The sequence below is a fragment of the Muscardinus avellanarius genome (genome assembly GCF_963383645.1).
Source record: "Muscardinus avellanarius genome assembly, chromosome: 16".
NCBI lineage: Eukaryota > Metazoa > Chordata > Mammalia > Rodentia > Gliridae > Muscardinus > Muscardinus avellanarius.
In genome coordinates, this window is record NC_137802.1 from 73,747,403 (window position 1) to 73,766,709 (window position 19,307).

Here is a 19,307-nt window from a genome sequence, read left to right on the forward strand (position 1 = left end):
TAGTGTAGCCCTCTGCAACTTAGTGAGATCCAGTTTCAAAATAAAGAATAAAAAAAGGGCTGGGTCTGGTGGGGCATGCTTGTAATCCCAGCACTTGGAAGGCTGCGATGGGAGGATCACAGGTGTCCGGCCAGCCTCAGCTACTTTAGTGAGACCTTCAGCAACTAAATAAACCGTGGTTTTTTGTTTGTTTGTTTGTTTTTGTGGTACTAGGGGTGGAACCCAGGGGCTTTCTACCTCCGGGCTACACTCCCAGACCTATTTTTAAAAATATTTTATTTGGAAACAGGGTCTCACTAAGTTGCCTAGAGCCTCACTAAGTAGCCGAGGCTGGCTCCAAACCTGTGCAATCCTCCTGTCTCAGCCTCCCAAGCGCAGGGATTACAAGTGTGTGCCACCATGCCCAGCTGAGTGAAACTGTGTTTCAAAATAAAAAATAAAATCAGGCCAGCAGTATAACTTGGAGGTAGAATGTCCTGGGCTCAATCTCCAGTACTGTAATAACAAAGCAAAACAAAGGTCCTAATAACCTGGGACGTGGGCAAGAAGAACAGCAGCCCACCTCTGTTTTCCAAACAGGGCTGTGGAGGCAGAGCTGGGTTTCCAGGACCTTGGGGACCCCCACCAGAGTGAGCCTCCCTTCCTTGGGGTTTCCCCCACAGCTGCATCTCCGCGATCTCCCACCCTGGCCAGCCCTGGCGCTCTCCACCTGTCCCAGGCTTATCACCCACTCGCCCCCCTACCAGGGCCCTGGGGAGCCCAGCGGCCTGAGGGTGGGGCCAGGCCTAGCAGCAGTCTAGAGGAGGCTGAGACCCCGTTGCCTGGGGCTGAGGATACCCAAGCGGCCCCTCCTCCGCCTGTCTGCTGCCCTTCCCCCAGTGAGCGCCCTCCACTCCGGGGGTCCCTCGCCCTAGCTCTGAGCCTGGGTCAGGGGTTGGGGACCTCAACTCCTGGACCCTGCCTCTCACCAGGCCCTGCGTGATGAGGGCCCAGAGGCGGAGGTCAGGGACTGGCAGTCAGCAAGGGCCGGCTGGGGGCTCAAAGGCTCGTGTCCTTCTCTGCCATCTGCCCAGGCCCTCCTGAGACCCCCACCTCAGCCCTGCCGCACCCTCGTGCGCCTCAATCCTTTCTGGGGTGCACAGGAGAGGGCCTCCCCCCAGGGATCTCCGCCCACTCCTCCCTTGGGATTCAGTGGAGGCAAAAGAGGGTGAGGGACCAAACCGGGGGAGGCTGCGTGCTGGCTCCCAGGACCAGGCGCTGGCCTCGCTGGCAGTGCTAATCTCAGAAGAATGTGCTGCCAGCCGGCCTGCGGTGTCCCGGGGGACAGAATCAGCGCTGAGCCTGTGTGAGGCCCCAGCTCAGATGGGCAGGCTGGCCTGGGAAAGGGACGGAGCGGGACAGAGCCCCTTGAGTGTGCCCGCTGCGCACACCTGGCTCGGGGGCCCAGTGACAGTGGGTCTGGTCACACCCCCAGCCCGCACCCGGGCCTGGCCCCCTGTGCGGCCAGCTTCTCTGGGGGTAAGAATAGGTGGGGAGGCTGAGGGAAGAAACTGGCGCAAGGGGAGCTGGTTCCCCTGAGAGTTTTGAGTGGCCGCAGGCCGTCCCCTGGGACTGTCAGAACCACCATACAGACAGCCAAGTAACCACCCAGCCTGCACTGGCACAGACTCCCCCATGGCCCCCGTGGGCGCCAGCCTGCACCTCGTCTGCCACCTTACCAGAGAGCGGGACAACGCTGGGTCAGGACTGTCTCCGAACCCCACTGTTCTGACCCTCTGCAGTCCAAGGAGGGCCGTGCACACCCACAAGGGCCCTGACGAGAGCCCCCTGCCAGATGTGCGGGGTGGCGGCCCAGAGGCATGCCCCCCGCTCAGCCCCGCCGCCCCCTCCTCCTGCTGCTGCTGCTGGCCTGCCAGGTGAGCGTCGTGGCCGCCCCCTCCCTGGCTCTGGGTCCATCGGCATCCCTTGTCTTCCTGGCACTCACCCCCTGTCCCCAGCTGCAGGCCCCCTGCGCACAGATGATGGACTTCCTGTTTGAAAAGTGGAAGCTGTACAGTGACCAGTGTCACCACAACATGAGCCTGTGGCCGGCCCCCACAGGTGAGGGCCTCCCTCGTCGCCAGAACCAGGCAGAACAGAAAGGGCAGATGTGCCCGGGAACGGGCGCTCAGCAGCCTCCCTTGCTGCTGGGAGAGCTGTCCTGTGCAGCTCAGGCCGAGCGGGAGGGAGACAGGCCGCCACGCAGATGGCTCGTGCCTGGGCTGGTCACTGGGGAGCAGGGGCAGGATTGCCCACGGGGGGCCATTGTCCAGACCCGGAGGTGACCTATGCCAGGAGGAAGGGAGCAGCAGCGGAGCCCTAGGGTTGACGGGGGCTTAGGAAGGGTGCTGACAGAATTGGCTGCAGCCCCAGAGGAAGGTGCTGCTAGAGAGAGTAGAGTGGCGGGCCCGGTGGCGCACACATGTGCCCTAGTCCTGGGGAGGCCCGGGGTGTCACAGGTTTGAGGACTGCCTCAGCAACTTAGGCCCTTTGCAATTTAGTGAGACCCTGTTTCAAAATAAATAAATTAGATCCGGGCGTGGTGGCACACCCTTGTAATCCCAGCATTCGCGAGGCTGAGACAGGAGGATCGCAGTTCGTGGACGGCCTCAGCCACTTAGTGAGGCTGTTTGCAACTCAGGGAGACCTTGTTTCAAAATAAAGAATAAAAGAATAGGGCTGGGGGTGTAGCTTGGAGGTAGAATGTCCCTGGGTTCCATCCCTAGTATTGCAAACAAACAAACAAAAAATAAATAAATGATAAAATAGGGCCAGAGCTGGATCTCAGAGGCAGGATGTCCCTGGGTTCTATCTCCAGTACAAAAAAAAAAAGTGTGAAGAAGGACACCCCAGCATGGGCCTGGGGCACACTGGGTCTCCAAAGGAAGGTGCCCTGGGCCAGTTGGTCTGGCCGGAGATGGAGGTGGACCTGGTGGATCCAGGAGAGGCAGATAGCTCTTGGCCAAGCTGGAGAGACCGTTGCTTGCAGGAGGAGGCGAGGTCTTTGCCACCCGCCCTTGTTGAGGAGCCCCGGCCCTGCCTCTGCAGAGCTGGTTTGTAACAGAACCTTTGACAAGTATTCCTGCTGGCCCGACACCCCTCTCAACACCACGGCCAACATCTCCTGCCCCTGGTACCTGCCTTGGTACCACAAAGGTGAGCCTGGAGGTGCAGGGCGTCGGGAGGCCTGCCCTGGCACGGGCTGACCCGCGCCTGCCCCGGCCCCAGTGCAGCATCGCTTGGTGTTCAAGACGTGTGGGCCCGACGGCCAGTGGCTGCGCGGGCCCCGGGGCCAGCCATGGCGCAACGCCTCCCAGTGCCAGATGGAGGACGAGGAGATCAAGGTGCAGGTCAGCCCTGGCGCGGCGGGAGGCAGCGGTGGCTGGGGAGGGGTGTGGGTCCTGCCGCCCTGACCAGCACTGTGTGTGCAGAAGGAGGTGGCCAAGATGTACAGCAGCTTCCAGGTGATGTACACCGTGGGCTACAGCCTGTCCCTGGGGGCCCTGCTGCTCGCCCTGACCGTCCTGCTGGGCCTCAGGTACTCTGTGGTTCTTGCCCACGGGGCCCCGGGGCAGGCGGGCGTGGCTGACGCTCTGTCCCCGCAGCAAGCTGCACTGCACCCGCAACTACATCCACGTGAACCTGTTTGCGTCCTTCGTGCTGAAGGCTGGCTCCGTGCTGGTCATCGACTGGCTGCTGAAGACCCGCTACAGCCAGAAGATCGGGGACGACCTCCACGTCAGCAACTGGCTCAGCAGCGGGGTGAGCGCCCGCTCGCAGCCCCTGCGGCCCGCACCCGGGCGGCAGGGTGACGCCGGCTCATGCCGCTCCCCCCAGGCGGTGGCCGGCTGCCGCGCGGCTGCGGTGATCATGCAGTACGGCGTCGTGGCCAACTACTGCTGGCTGCTGGTGGAGGGCGTGTACCTGCACAGCCTGCTGGGCCTCGCCACCTTCCCGGAGAGGCGCTCCTTCACCCTCTACCTGGGCATCGGCTGGGGTAAGTGAGCGGGCACAGGGGCTGGCGGGGAGGGTGGCCCGCCAGGGCCTGAGGACAGCCGCTTTCCCACAGGGGCGCCCCTGCTGTTCGTCATCCCCTGGGTGGTGGTCAAGGGCCTGTTTGAGAACATCCAGTGAGTATGAGCCGCCTGTGTGCCGGCTGGGCCAGGGCGCGGGGGTGTCTGGAGCCGGGCTCCTGGAGTCTCCCTGGGAGAGGTGGGGGGCAGGGCGGCGCTCTGGCCAGGGGCCTTTGGGTGGTGTGCAGGGCTGGTGCCTGCAGATGGGGGTCATTTGTGGCCTTCTCCCTAGGCGCTCACTGCCTCACAGCAAAAGCAAGGGCGCTGGGGCTTGGGTGGGGGCTGTGTGCACCCCAGGGTGTGAGCTGCCCGCCCTGCAGGTGCTGGACCACCAACGACAACATGGGCTTCTGGTGGATCCTGCGTGCCCCTGTCTTCCTGGCCATCCTGGTGAGGACAGCGGGCCTCCACCCAGCGGGAAGGGCTCTGGCGGGGCTCCCAGGCCCCTGCTTGGTCCGCTGAGACTTTGGAAAGGCAGCGTCCTGCCCGGGGGAAGGGGAGGAGCACCGCCAGCCCTGGCTGAGCACCAGGCTGTCCACGCTCGCTGGTGCTGCCGGCCCAGGTCCACACCGCCCAGGGCCAGTCTGGCTGTGGGCTCGGGTCGTGAGGGGCCGTGCGGGTGCCGAGCAGCTCTGGGCCGCCCTTTCCCTTCCTTCCCAGATCAATTTCTCCATCTTCATCCGCATCATTCACCTCCTTGTGGGCAAGCTTCGGGCCCGCCAGATGCACTACACCGACTACAAGCTCCGGTGGGTGCGGGCGGGGGCTGGGGCGCTGAGGCCGCGCGTGGGCGCTGGCCCGGCTGTGGCCGGACTGCTCATGCGCTGCCCCTGCAGGCTGGCCAGGTCCACCCTGACACTCATCCCCCTGCTGGGCGTCCACGAAGTGGTCTTTGCCTTCGTGACTGATGAGCAGGCCCAGGGCGCCCTCCGCTCCACCAAGCTCTTCTTCGACCTCCTGCTCAGCTCCTTCCAGGTGACCGCCCGCTGGCCCGCGCACTTCCCGGGGTCTGGGTGCCGCCCTGACCACCCTGTCCCTCCAGGGCCTGCTGGTGGCTGTTCTCTACTGTTTCCTCAACAAGGAGGTAGGTGGGTGCCCACCAGCCCAGGTCCTCGTGCTGGGGCCGGGGCGAGAGGGCGGCGCAGATCCCACACACTCCTCCTCCTCCCTCGTCCATGGGCAGGGCCGGGTTGCCATGGCACTGGGTACCAGGCCCCCAAGTCCTCAGGAGCGCAGGGAGGGGGACTGCAGGCGCCCGCACACCCCGGCTTCCCGTAGTGTCCACTGCTGGGACGTTGCTGTGCCCGCACAGTGGGTCCTGGGGAGGCGGCGGCTGGCTCCGGGCCTGGCCTGACTGCTGCGTCCCCAGGTGCAGGCAGAGGTGCTGCGGCGCTGGCGGCTCTGGCGAGAGGGCAAGGCGCTGCAGGGGGAGCGGCTCACAGGCAGCCAAGAGGCCGGGCGTGGCCGCGGCTCCTCGGCCTCCACCTTCGCCTTTGAGAAGCTTCAGCTAGTGCGGGGGGTCAGCAGCAATGGAACCAGCCGGGAACCGCCTGCGGAGACCACCTTGGCCAGCGCCCCCCCTGGGCTAGCCGAGAGCCCCTTCTGTATCTCCACTGGGCCACATGGGACAGACCACCCAGAATCGGAGACCAGCTGAGGCCAGAGGGGCTGGAGGCCTGACGGTGGCTCTTGCCACTGTCCACGTGTCCCCCTCCCCGCACCCTCCGTCCCTGGGGCAGAGGCCAGATGTGTGGGGCTGTGCCACGAACTGCAGGCCCACCTCCCGGCGCACGTCGGCGTGCCCCGTGTGTGGAAACGTGCATCTTCCAATAAAGAACTCCCATAGCCGCTGCTGGGCTCGTCCTGCACGGTCAGGCTAGAAGTGCCCTGGGTGGCAGAGCCCGGCTCTAGTCAGGGCGACATGGGGTGCACTCCCTTGGGGACCCACTGACGCTTCACAGACAGTTGCAGGGGACCTGTCACCTCCGAGCAGGTCCTCAACCCCCTCCCCAGTCCTGGTTCGGGTCAGTGTGCCTGTGGGAGCTCTGGCCCCAGTCCCCACACGGGTCACCGTTCCCCAGCAGAGGGCCGTGAGGAAGGAATGCTGGCCGAGGCCACTGGGTCACAGCCCTTCTGCCAAGCCCACGTGAATACCTACGTTCCCCAGCGGAGTCTTCTAGAAAGCCCCTCTCTCTCGAATCCCAGCATTGGCCACCCCGGCTGGACAGAGGCCGTACAGTGCTGGGAGCGAGGAGGCCCGGGCTGGCTGCGGGTGGAAACAGGGGCAGCGAGGTTGGCCCGCCTCAGCGCCGGCCTATCACCTGGCATAGGCCCCACTCATCCCTGCCTGGCTCATCCCTGGGTGGATGGCACCCCGCTGCCAGAGGTGCGGGGCAGGCACAGCCCGGAGACAACTGCCCCAAGCGCCGGACACAGAAGAGCCAGAGGCGCTCTGGCCTCATCTGGGTTCGCTCTAAGTCGCCAGCCTCGGCGGCACAGCAGGTCTGAAGTGGGTTCTGCCCCGCGCTGGGTTGCGGTGTCCTGAGCCACGTTGCGCGTCTGGGGCGGGCGCCCAGGGGTCCGTAACGTCCTCTGGGGCGTCGCCGGGCCTGGTGGGGTGTGTGCGAGGAAAGGGAATGAGCCAGACAGGTGTCACACCGAGGAGCTGGCTGAGGCTGCCGTGGCCCTGGGGGAGGGGTGGCGTAGTCCACAGGGCCACGTGGGCGGGAGCTGCTCGGGCAGAGCTGGGCTAATTGGAGCAAATGAAGGGACAGGAGGCTCTCCAGAAAGGTAAATAGAATTACTCACCCGCCAGGCGCTGGGGCCCTCCCAAGGGGGCCCTCGCCCCGCCACCCACCGCAGGCCCGCCCGCGGCAGGCCCGAGCAGCGGGAGGACCAGGCAGGCAGGACCCTGGGTTAGCAGTGCTGGGCCTTCTGGGGCCTGGGGCAGGACTGGTGGGCCCCGAGCCACCAGGGCAGGACTGGAGGCTCGGAGCCAGCTCTCACTGGCAGGTTCCCCTCTCATTGGAGCCCTGGTGGCCTGTGGGCACGGAGACACGCTGAGTGGGCACGGGTAGGTTCTCCTTCACGCCAGCTGACTCGGGGTTGGTGCCTCCCTTGGGGAGAGTGGCCCTGGCGGGGCCTCCTGACGGCCCTCCCCGCCCCAGTCCCTCTGCCCTTGTCCTCCTTTGCCCCGTCTGTCCCCATCCCCATCCCCAAGGGAACTGGAGCAGGCTGGAATCGGCGGGGTGGAGGGGGCAGAGCTGGACTCACCTGGCTGGCTGCCCCCGCAGGTGGGCAGGTGGAGGAGCCCTCACTCCGGGACCCCACTCCCTCCCCACTGCGTCCCCTTCCTCCCCAGGAATGTGTGGGAAGAAGGGGGCAGCTGGCGTGAGGACGTGCACCAGGTGCGCAGCCGTGCAGTGCCCCAGGGCGCGCATGTGTGTACGTGTGTGGGGACACGCACGCTACTAACGTGAGGTAGAGACCAAGGGAAAGGGAGACACGGACAGTATCCAGGCTCAGGCTCAGGAGAGTGGGCTGTGGGCAAGGGATGGATCCGTGTGGCTCAGGACTTAGGGTCAGACCACAGAACCCCAGGCAAAAGAGAAGGAAGGCAATCAAGCCAGGTGCGTGGCGCCCGCCTGCAATCCCGGGACCGTACATAGGAGGCTGAGACGGGAGGAGCGCCAGTTCCAGGCTAACCTCAGCAACTTAGTGAGGCCTTCTGCAATTTAGTGAGACCCTATTTCAAAATAAAAGTATCAAATAGGGCAGGGAGGTATAGCTTGAAGGTAGAATGCCCCTGGGTTCATCCTCAGTTCAAACAACAATAAACAAAATGTAAAAGGAAAGAAAGAAGGAAAATAGAAGCCAAACACTTACACTTATAATCTCGGCATCTGGGAGGCTGAGACTGGAGGGTCCCGGTTCGCAGCCTCAGCTACTTAGGGAAGCCCTTTGCAACTCAGTGAGACCCTGTTTCAAAATAAAGAATCAAATATAGGGCAGTGGGTGTAGCTCAGAGGTAGAATGCCCCTGGGTTCCATCCCCAGTACCGCAACAACAACAACAAAACAAAAAAAAAAAAAAAAAAGAAAGAAAGAAAGAAAGAAAGAAAGAAAGAAAAAGGAACTCCAAGGAAACTGAGTTTCTATTTTTTTATTTTTAATTTTATATATTTATTTATTTATTTATTTATGTGTGTGGTGCTGGGGATGGAACCCAGAGTTATCTACCTCTGAGCTACACCCACTGCCCTATTTATTTTTGTTGTTTTGTTTTGTTTTTTTGTGGTACTGGGGTTCCTGGAAGTCCTTCTACCTCCGGGCTACACTCCCAGACACCTATTTTGTATTTTTATTTGGAAACAGGGTCTCTTAAGTCAGCACACGCGCCTGGCTTCAAACCTGCGAGATCCTCCTGTCTCTGCCTCCCAAGCGCGGGGATTACAAGCGTGCGCCACCACGCCCGGCTACCACTGCCCTATTTTTTATTCTTTATTTTGAAACAGGGCCTCACTAAGTAGCTGTGTGGTGGCACATGCTTGCAATTCCAGTACTTGGGAGGCTGAGACAGGAGGATTGCAGGTTTGAGGACAGCATCAGCAAACAGTGAGACTGCAGTCAACCTAGCAAGATCCTGTTTCAAATAAATAGGACTGGGGGTATATCTTGGAGGTAGAATGCCCTTGGGTTTGATCTCCAGTACAAGAATGAAAAAATACTCCAAGGAATTTGGGCAGAAAAGAAAAAAAAAACAATCATAATTTACCACACAGCTCAGTTCCACAAACACAGACATCACAGTGTAAACACTCTACACTGACCTAACCAAAGTTGTGGGGGAGGAGCTGTCTGGGAGGACGGACACTGAAGAGCAAGCTGTGCAGGGGAGGGAGAGGGACATGGGAAGATTAGCAACTCAAATATGCTGCTTAGAAATAGGAGCACAAGTCTCTGGTGGCACATGCCTGCAACAGTAACACTTGGGAGGCTGAGCTGGAGGGTCACAGGTTCGAGGTTAGCCCCAGATTTGGTGAGACCTTTAGCAACTTAGACCCTGTTTCTTCTCTTTTTTTCTTTTTTTATCGTGTGTGTGTGTGTGTGTGTGTGTGTGTGTGTGTGTGTGTGTTACTGGGGATTCAACCCAGAGTCATTCTACCTCTGAGCTACACCCCCTGCCCTATTTTTTTTTTTTATTCTTTATTTTGAAACAGGGTCTCACTAAGTTGCAGAGGGCCTCATTAAGATGCTGAGTCTGGCTATGAAGCTGAGATCCTCCTGTCTCAGACTCCCACGTGCTGGGATTACGAGCATGGGCCACCATCCCTGGCTCTATTTTTTTTTTCCAATACTGGGAATGGAGCCCAGGGGCATTTCACCTCTGAGCTACACCCCCAGTCCTATTTTTTTTTTTTTTTGAAACAGGGTCTCACTGAGTTGCAAAGGGCTTCACTAAGTAGCTGAGGCTGTCCAAGAACCACGATCTTCCTGTCTCAGCTTCCCAAATGTAGATTACAAGAGTGCGCCACCACACCAGGCTTGCCCATCTCTATCTTTTATTTTTTATTATTTTATTTTGGTGGTACTGGGGTTCCTGGAAGCCCTTCTACCTTGGGGCTACACTCCCAGACCTATTTTATATTTTTATTTAGAAACAGGGTCTCTTAAGCCAGCAAGGCTGGCTTCGAATCTGTGCGATCCTCCTGTCTCCGCCTCCCAAGCGCGAGGATTACAAGTGTGCGCCACCATGCCCAGAATTATTTTTTTATTTTTGGTGGTACTGGGGATGGAACCCAGGGACTTTCTACTTCCAGGCTACACTCTGAGACATATTTATATTTTATTTGGAAACAGGGTCTAAGTTGCTGAGCCTAAGTAGCGGAGGCTGGCTTCAAACCTGCGATCCTCCTGTCTCAGCCTCCCAAGTACAAGTACGAGGATTACAAGCGTGCGCCACCAGGCTCAACTTTCTATTCTTTCTTTATTTTTGATGGTATTGGGGTGGAACCCAGGGGCTTCTCTACCTCCTGGCTATACTCCTAGACCTATTTTTTTAAATACTTTTTGGAAACAGGGTCTCACTAAGTTGCAGAGAGCCTCACTAAGTAGCTGAGGCTGGCTTTGAACCTGTGCGATCCTCCTGTCTCAGCCTCCCAAGTGCTGGGATTACAAGCGTGTGCCACCAGGCCCAACTCTATTCTTTATTTTTTTGTGGGTCTGGGGATGGAACCCAGGATTTGACCTCCGAGCTACAGGCCCTGCCCTACTTTTTATTCTTTATTTTGAAACCGGGTCTCACTGAGTTGCAGAGGGCCTCACTATGTAGCTGAGGCTGTCCGCGAACCGCGATCCTCCAGGTCTTAGCCTCCCGAAGTCTGGGATTACAAGCGTGCCCACCACGCCTGGCTCTATTCTTTATTTTTGAAGCAGGGTTTCACTAAGTTATGGAGGGCTTCACTAAGTAGCTGCGGCAGCTGGCTGCGAACCTGTGCTCCTCCTGTCTCAGCCTCCCAAGTATTGGGATTACAAGTATGCACCACCACACCTGGTGTTTTTTTTTTTTTTTAATCAATCTTCAAAGATCTCCAATACTCAGATTGACTCCTCATTTATGGCCGCGGTTCCTGCGACCCCCCCAGTCCACACTTCAGACCTAGCTTCCAGCTCAGCACCTCCGCCGGGAGGCCCAGTGGGGCCCCGGCCCTGCGTGTCCACACCCTGGCCTCCTGGACCCCAGCCATGCAGCAGCCTCCCAGAGGTCTCCCCGTCTGCCCTGCAGCCCTTCACATCCAGTCTCCAGCCTCACCTCCGATAGTAGAGATGCTGGCCAGCTGCACAGAGGAGCCTGCCAGCCTCTGACAGACATACCGCCAGGCACTTGGCCTTGAAGGGCCCCAGCAGTACGGAGGGCGGTCCGGAGAGACCTGGCCCGGCGCTGTGCCTTCGTAGGGGCTCAGTTAGTGGGAGCAGGAGCTGGCATACAGTTTGCTATATTGCACAGTATGTATTTTTTACTTTTTTTTTTTTAGGTACTGGAATAAAACCCAGGGGCATTCTACCTCTGAGCTACACCTCCAGCTCCACACTTTATTCTTTATTTTGAAACAAAGTCTAAGTTGCAAAGGGCCTCACTAAATGGAGAACCATGATCCTCCTGTCGTAGCCTCCAAAGTCCTAAGCATACGCCACCACGCCCTGCTCTATTATGTTTATTTTTTTGTGGTACTGTGGATGGAACCCACGGGCATTCTACCCCTGAGCTACACCCCCAGCCCAGATTTTTATTCTTTTGAACCCAGAGGGATTCTTTTTTTTATTTTTTGTGGTACTGGGGTGGAACCCAGAGGCTTTCTACCTCTGGGCTATACTCCCAGACCTTTTTTATATTTTATTTGGAAACAGGGTCTCACTTAAGTAGCTGAGGCTGGCTTCGAACCTGTGCGATCCTCCTGTCTCAGCCTCCCAATTGCGGGGATTACAAGCGTGCGCCACCACACCCTGCTGAACCCAGAGACATTCTAACTCCAAGCTACTCCCCCTGCCAAGTTTTATTTATTTGGTAACATGGTCTTGCTAGGTTGATGCAAGTCTTAATGAGGCTGTCCTCAAACCTGCAATCCTTTTGTCCCAGCCTAAGTCCTGGGATCACAAGCGTGTGCCACAGCGCTTGACTCTTAATTCTTTATTTTGAAATAGGGTCTAAGTTGCAGAGGACCTAAGTAGTTGAGGCTGGCTGCACACTAGCAATCCCTCCTGTCTCAGCCTCCCAAATCCTGGGATTACAAGTGTACACCACCACGCCTGGCTCCTGGCTGGCTTTTAAAGTTCTGATTAAAAAATAAAAGAGAGCAAACCCAAAATGCGAATCTCTAGGTGCGGCAGGCTGTGGAGCACTTCCCTCCCATGTATGTCTTGTTCCATCCCCAGCACTATCCACCCCTACACATAAGCTTTTGGGGGGTGTGTGTGTGTGTGTGTGTGCGCGCGCGCGCGTGCTGGGGGTGAACCCAGGGGCATTCTACCTCTAACTACATCCCCCCAACCCTATTTTTTTTTTTTTTTTGCAGTACTGGGGATGGAACTCAGGGCATTCTACCTCTGAGCGACACCCCCAGCCCTATTTTTTATTCTTTATTTTGAAACAGGGTCTCACTGAGTTGCAGAGGGCCTCACTAATTAGCTGAGGCTGTCTGCAAACCGCAATCCTCGTTTCAGCCTCCCGAATGCTGGGATTACAAGCATGCGCCACCACGCCCGGTTTATCCTAACCCTATTTTTTGGTCTTTACTCTTTTGCAGTACTGGGGATGGAACCCAGGGGCATTCTATCTCTGAGCTACACCCCAACCTTATTTTTTTATTCTTTATTTTGAAACAGGGTCTCACTGAGTTGCAAAGGGGTTCACTAAGTAGCTGAGGCCGTCTGGGAACTGAGATCCTCCTGTCTGACTCCCCCAGATGCTGGGATTACAAGCGTGCGCCATCATCCCTGGCTCTAGTCTTTACTTTGCAGAGGGCCTCACTAAGTAGCTGAAGCTGGCCAGGAACCTCCCAAGCCTGGGATTACGAGTGTAAGCCACCACACAGGCAGCTAAAGTGTCCTCAAGGTTACTGCTTCCTCGTTTGTAAACTGGGGTGGTAAAACGCCCCATGCAGTTGCCCACGTGAGACTGAAGCAAATGGTGAGTCGACGGGACCATGGCACAGGAGGACCAGGATGCCCGCTCCCGTCCCTAGCAAGCAGAGTGAAGCCCACGTCAGGCTGAGGACGGGGCTGCATGCTGGCTTTGGTGAGAGGGCCACGCCCCTCCAGGAGCTGCCCGCAGCCAGGGTGGACCGGGGAAGCACTGACCTCTGGCACTGGCACCCCCATGTGCCCTCTCCAGCCCGGGTGCAGAGGTCCCCCTGACCACTGAGCTCTCAAGCCATTAGCTGGAAGGTGGGACTCTGGCACAGACCCCACTGGGCTGCCCTCAGCCCGGCAGAGCGTCTGCTGCGGGGCCAGGATGACCCTGGGGGGCATGTCTCCAGGGCCTAAGGCAGGCTGGACCCATCTCCCCAGTCTGCCTCCTCCCTGGGCAGCCACAGCAGCAGACCCAGGGACAGCCCAGGACACTGGGCTTCACGTGCAAGCCCCTCGCCCCGGTGGTCTTGGGGAGCCCGCCAAGGGCCCCCAGTTGGCAGGCAGTGCCAGGAAGACCCCGAGGAGCGTGGGAGCACCCGTGTGCAAGCCCAGGCAGCCGTGGCAGAGGCCAGTTCCCAACGAAGGCGTGACCAAGAGGAGGAGCTGGAGCCCAAGCCGCGCCACTTCCAAGCCGTCCTGGGCTGTGTTGGAGCGCCACCTGGGGCCTCCCTGGAGTGGCCAGGAAGGGGCCTTTGGGCCACCGCAGCCCCTCTCCCACGCTGCACATGGAACAGCATGTTGGCGCCATGAGACATCAAGGCTCACTGCAAACTCGTGGCCGCTGGCACACTCCCACCAAACAACGGCAGGTTGAGTCCTCGAGGCGAGAGCCTCGCTAGCCACGTCCAGAAGGCACCTAATGGCATCGTGCGCACGTGGCATGGGGCAACCACCCGGGAAGTGGCACTGCCACTTCCAGAAATGAGTGTGAGACTTGGCAACTGGCTTAGGGCCGCGTGCCCAGGGCCGCAGCCCATCTCTGGGTACGGCAGGGAGCCCCTGGCAGGGCTTGGTAGAGCCGGGTCTCTGCACCTCTGCTGACGCGGGCAAAAGGCACAGGTGGGGCCTTGCTCCCCCTCCTGCCTCATCCCGAGTGCTGCAGTGGGCTCGGGGTGCGGGTGAGGAACCCAACTGAGCACGTGTGCCCAGCCTCATCCCGGTGCCCTCTGGGCTGCGTCCGCCCTCCAGTCCTGGGCCCCGCGAAGCGCTGGGCTCAGCCAGGTCGCTCAAAGCTTCTGCAGCCTCCCATGTTGGGGGTGGGCACCTGGCCCCAGGAGGCCACTGCAGCAGCTGCTTCCCAGGCACTGACCCCGGCGCCCTGTGATGGGAAGACCTGCCCAGCTCGCCCGGAATACTCTTCTGGGAAAGGCGTGCCTGGAGTGATTCTGGTCTGGCTGCGTGTCAGGAACAGGTGCCTTCCAGGGCCATTTCCATGTGTGAAGGTCAGTGCAGGCAGGCCTCTCCTGGGGCTCAGACACCGTGTCACGGTAGGTGGGTTGGGGTGGCAGGATGGCCTCCCGGGGAACCCTGGCCGCACCAAGGCCAGCAGCTGTCCAGAGCTGCCCAGCCTCTCCCCTCCGCCCACTGAAGAGCGCTGGCCACACGGGCCCCCAGCCATCCATGTGGGCTGTGGGGAAGGGGCCTGACAGACCCCAGGAGGCCGAGCCCAGTGCCACCTGCCTTTATTCACACACCCTCAGGCTCCAGAGGGCACAGGAACAAACAGGGGCCCTGCTGACCCTCCCAGCACACTCAAACGCCAGGACAGGCCCGGCAGCACCACCCCTGCCCAAGGGCACCGCTGTGGCCACAGGACCATGGGCAGCGGGCGCCAGCACTGTCCCAGGTCCCGGTGCCATCCTGAAGCTGAGGCAGGGAAGAGCAGGCTGGACAGTTGGGGCAGGGGGAAATGCTCCCCAAGTGTCCAGGCCAGCAGGAAGCAGGCGTCCAGAGGGGCCTGCACTGTGTAGGCAGGCTGCGCTCGTCCTGGCTCCTGGTCACCTCAAGGACAGAGTGACCAGTGCCACCAGGTGGGACTCAAAGCCCCCTTCTCCCTCCTGACCCTGAAGTAGCCAGGAGCAGGAGGTGGGGTGGCAGGTGAGGAGGTGGCGGGGTCAGGGTCTCTGGGGAGCAGGCGGGGCCAGGCGGAGCCCCAGGTACAGCTGGCCAGGGTTGGGGGGTGAAGGGCAGGGCTGCCAGGCCAGACCCCTCCCTGCCCAGTGCCCAGGGAGGAGGGCCAGGGACACAGCGCGGCAGGGATGGCGCGAGTGCACCCCGGTTCTCGGAGGCCGGGGAGGGGCGGCCGCTCTCTAGGACTTCTTGGCGTCCTGCGTGTTGCGGCGCTTCAGGTCACTCAGGTCGATGGGCTTGAAGGCTGCCAGGGGACGTGCGGTCATGCCAGGCAGGCCCAGCCAGCCCTCCCCCGGGGCAGCCCCACTCACTCTTCAGGCTGGGGTTGGGGACCTTCTCCACGTACTCTTCCACCAAGCCCCGCTCACTGCCTGCCAGCTGGCTGCGTAGGTCTCGCTCCACACCCTGCCAGGCTGAGGCCAGCAGAGAGCAACAGGGTCAGCGTCCAGCAGCCCAACCAGGGCACACCGGCCCCTCCTGCAGCAGGCTTGCCCCTCCTGCAACGGTCTGACTGACCGAGCCAGCTTCCCAGAGCGGGACGGCAGAGCCTGGCCCGGCCCGGCCCAGCCCCAGCCTGCGTGCTCCACCAGAGACATCCCACTGGCCAGCTGAGCGCTCTGCACACAGCTGGGCGCACCCCTCCTTCCCTAGCAAGCCCGGTGCTGAGGGGAGGCTCCAGAGGCCACCTTTCCTGGGACCCGCCCACACCTTCCTCCTGGGCTGTCAGATGGTCTTCTGAAGGCGCAGAAGGGGTGATAGGGGCCCTGCACTCTGGGGGATGCGGTGGAGGCAAGAAAAGGCTCCAGGGAGTTCCTGGAGCCTGGGTCAGGGCTGCGAGGGGCCGCCGTGCCCAGCAGCACACCCACCTTCGTAAATAAAGCGCACATTCTCCTCGTGGGCCGGGGTGAAGATCTCGCTGCTGTTGGTGGGGGAGCGGGGGCTGCTGTTCCTTTTGCCGTTGTAGACGACTCTGGAGACAGGGGAACTGGGGGGGCCCAGAACCCAAGGTCAAAGCTGGCAGTGGGGCAGAGTGGGGCCACCCCACCGCCCCGGGTGGTGGTCAGCCCGCCTCAGACTCACCTGGTCATCGCTGGGGTGTCTGTCTTAGCACTCTGCTGCTGAATCCTTTGGTCTCTGAAACAGAAGCCCCAGAACACAGGAGTGGGGCACCACCAACGGGGGGGCAAGGGCATCCCTCTAAGCCGTGCCCAAAGGTGTGCCCTGCTGCCCTCTAGGAGACCCCAGCAGGCCAGCACAGGCTGGGCCCGGCCCCCGGTGGCCAGGGGGCTCCGGGCGATCCTGAGCCGCCCAGGATGGGTGCGTCCTCTGCCCCCTTCCGGCTCCGGCTGGCAGCTGTCTCTCAAGTAGAGCAGGGTCCAGGGGTGCCTCTGCGCTGCTGGCGCTGGCTCAGGCTTGGCAGGTTGTTTCGGCTGAGCCTTAGCTTCCCGACGGCCAGCAGCTAGCACATACCAATGCCTGGTTTCCTGGTCCCTGGGGCTGGGGTGTGAGCCGAGTCAGCGCCCCCAAGACAGAACCGAACTAGACTGGGGGTGAGGACGTGGGAAGGTCCTGGAGGGGCTGCCAGGTCTGACCAGTGACCAGGAACCTGGGACACTGCCTGCTTCCAGTCAGTCCAGGGGACTTGAGCAGCCTTGGGTGGAGCTGGGGCATCTATTTTGGGGACTAGGACACACAGGGCCGCTCCCTGGCCTGCTCCACGAGGGGCCACCTGAGGTGCTGGGGCAGGGGCAGGAGGCCCGCGCATCCCAGGCCCCGGGCCTCACTCAGCCTAGAGGGCGCAGCTGCTGCTCCTGCCAAGGGCGGGAGACCAGGCATTCAAGACTCTTCCTTTCTGGTCAGTGACCCATCGCTGAGACATAGCACAGGTAAACACAAGCCCTGGCCACGAGCAAAAGCAAAGCAATGGTGCACAGTCGCTGAGGAGGCACGAGGGCCCGCCCCCCGAGGGCCTGCACTTCCTAGGGCTCTCGGCTCTCCGCCCCACCGTGACCCTCAGGGCTACCAGCCCAGGATACCCTGAGGAAAGCCCTCTCAGGCCTGACGCTGGCAGCAGGAGGGGGGCGCTGCAGATCAGGCAGGACAGATTCTCAGAGAAGGCAGCACTCAGCCGGCGGACCGGACGGGCCTGTGTACCACCTAGGGCCTGGGCCCTGTGCCACGGCTCCTTCAGCTACTCCTGCCTCCCAGGCCCCTCCCCCCGGTGCCTCTCCCGCCCTGGCCCCCGCCTCCAGTGGCTGCTGGGCTCTTGGTTTTCGGCCTGGGTCCTGGCTGGCAGCGGCTCTGTTTGGCTAGGCACAAGGAAACCTGAGTGTTTCCTGGCCAGGACTAAGAGAAGCATGGTACCAGGTGAACGGGTCCCTAAGAAGCAGCTGTGGAGGGCCCTGGATCACAGCAGCAGGGGCTGGGAGAAAGGCGCGGCTGCAGAGTGCTGGAGATGCCTGGAAAGCCCCGCTGCAGAGCGCCAGCGCCAGGCAACGGTGAGGGCGGCCCAAGGAAGGCTGGCGGGGTGGGCCTGCTACTTCAGGGTCCAGCCCACTGGGGCCACCGCCAGGGGGAGCACAGGGGAGGGTGGCGCTGCTGTCACCTCAAGCTTTGCCCTGTCTTACTCACTCCCTCGCCACCAGGGCTCACCGCCTCAGCCACACATCCTACAACCCAGTGACTCTCAGAGACTTTTTTTGGGGGGTGATACTGGGGATTGAACCCCAGGGCATTCTAGCTCTGAGCTCTACCCCCAGCTATCTTTCTTTAATTTTGAAACAGAATCCCACTACGTTACAGAGGGCCTCTCTAAGTTGCTGAAGCTAGTTCTGAACCTGGAATCCTTCTGTCTCAGCCTCCCAAATACTGGGATTATAAAAGCATGCACCAGCCGGGCGTGGTGGCGCACGCTTGTAATCCCCGCGCTTGGGAGGCAGAGACAGGAGGATCACGCAGGTTCGAAGCCAGCCGCGCGCGCTGGCTTAGGAGACCCTGTTTCCAAATAAAAATGTAAAAATAGGTCTGGGAGTGTAGCCCGGAGGTAGAAGGGCTTCCAGGAACCCCAGTACCACCAAAAAATAAATAAATAAGTAAAAAAAAATTAGGTCTGGGAGTGTAGCCTGGAGGTAGAAAAGCCCCTAGGTTCCACCCCAAGTACCACCAATAAATAAATAATAAAAAATGCACTACCATGCCCAGCTTCTTAGTTTATTATTTATTTATTTTACATGTATGTAGTTTTGGGGACTGACCCTAGGGCCTCCCATATGCCAGCCAAGCACTCCAGCACTGAACTATACCCCAGCCTTTAAAAATTTTTTTTTTTTGCCGGGCATGGTGGTGTACACTTGTAATCCCAGTACTTGGGAAGGTGAGACAGGAGGATCACAGGTTCACAGCCAGCCTCAGCTACTTAATGAGGCCTTCCACAACTTAGTGAGACCCTGTTTCAAAATAAAGAATAAAATAGGGCTGAGGATAGCTCAGAGGTAGAATGATTACCCTGGGTTCAACCCCCAGTTCCAAAAAAAAAAAAATTTTTTTAAGCTGGGCATGGTGGCAAATGCTTGTAATCCCAGTACTTGGGAAGCTAAGACAGAAGGATCACAGGTTCAAGGCCAGCCTTAACAACTCAGTGAGACCCTGTTTCCAAATAAAAAATAAGCTGGGCGTGGTCCCAGCATTCAGGAGGTGGAGGGACAGCCTCAGCTACTTAGCCAGGCCCTTCGCAACACAGTGAGACCCTGTTTAAAAATAAAAAGATTGCCAGGCGTGGTGCGTATGCTTGTAATCCCAGCAATGGGAGGCTGAGACATGAGGATCGTGGTTTGTGGACAGCCTCAGCTACTACTTAGTGGGGCCCTTTGCAACTCAGTAAGACCCTGTTTCAAAGAATAAAAAATAGGGCTGGGTGTTTAGCTCGGAGGTAGAATGCCCCTGGGTTCCATCCCCAGTAAGGCAAAAAAAAATAATAATAATAATAAAATAAAATAATAAAAAGACTAAAAACTAGGGCTGGTGGTGTAGCTCAGAGGCACAGTGCCCCTGGATTCCATCACCGGTACCGCAAAAAAATAGGGAGGATGGGGGTGTAGCTTGGAGGTACATGCCTCTCAGAAAAAAAATTTTTTTTTCTTTAAGACATGTCTCAAAAACTAGGCATGGTTATTAAACATGCCGATAATCGCAGTAATTGGGAGGCTGAGATAGGAGGATTGCAGGTTTGAGGACAGCTTTAGTAAGTAATGAGACTCTCATCAACCTAGTGAGACCTTGTTTTAAGATAAAAATAAAAGCTGGGCGTGGTGGCACAGGTTTGTAATCCCAGCGTTTGGGAGGCTGAGACAGGAAGATCACACAGGTTCAAAGCCAGCCT

The 19,307-nt window shown here is 59.4% G+C and overlaps 2 protein-coding genes across 2 annotated transcripts; one reads left to right on the plus strand and one right to left on the minus strand.

Moving 5' to 3' along the window:
- Window positions 1–1,859: 1,859 nt before the first annotated feature.
- GCGR (glucagon receptor) lies at window positions 1,860–14,445 on the plus strand (the record flags this gene model as incomplete). The annotated part of the gene is made up of 17 exons (XM_080714166.1): window positions 1,860–1,916; window positions 1,998–2,100; window positions 3,088–3,195; window positions 3,268–3,389; window positions 3,471–3,577; window positions 3,645–3,801; window positions 3,877–4,036; window positions 4,109–4,169; window positions 4,433–4,502; window positions 4,773–4,861; window positions 4,949–5,087; window positions 5,155–5,196; window positions 5,482–5,716; window positions 7,280–7,405; window positions 7,474–7,556; window positions 13,178–13,444; window positions 14,308–14,445. 17 exons carry the CDS (start codon window positions 1,860–1,862, stop codon window positions 14,443–14,445), a joined length of 2,064 nt encoding a protein of 687 aa, XP_080570292.1.
- Window positions 14,446–15,026: 581 nt separating this feature from the next.
- MCRIP1 (MAPK regulated corepressor interacting protein 1) lies at window positions 15,027–16,017 on the minus strand (the record flags this gene model as incomplete). Its single annotated transcript, XM_080714167.1, has 4 exons — window positions 15,027–15,173; window positions 15,241–15,342; window positions 15,796–15,929; window positions 16,010–16,017. 4 exons carry the CDS (start codon window positions 16,015–16,017, stop codon window positions 15,109–15,111), a joined length of 309 nt encoding a protein of 102 aa, XP_080570293.1. The 3' UTR covers window positions 15,027–15,108.
- Window positions 16,018–19,307: the final 3,290 nt, after the last annotated feature.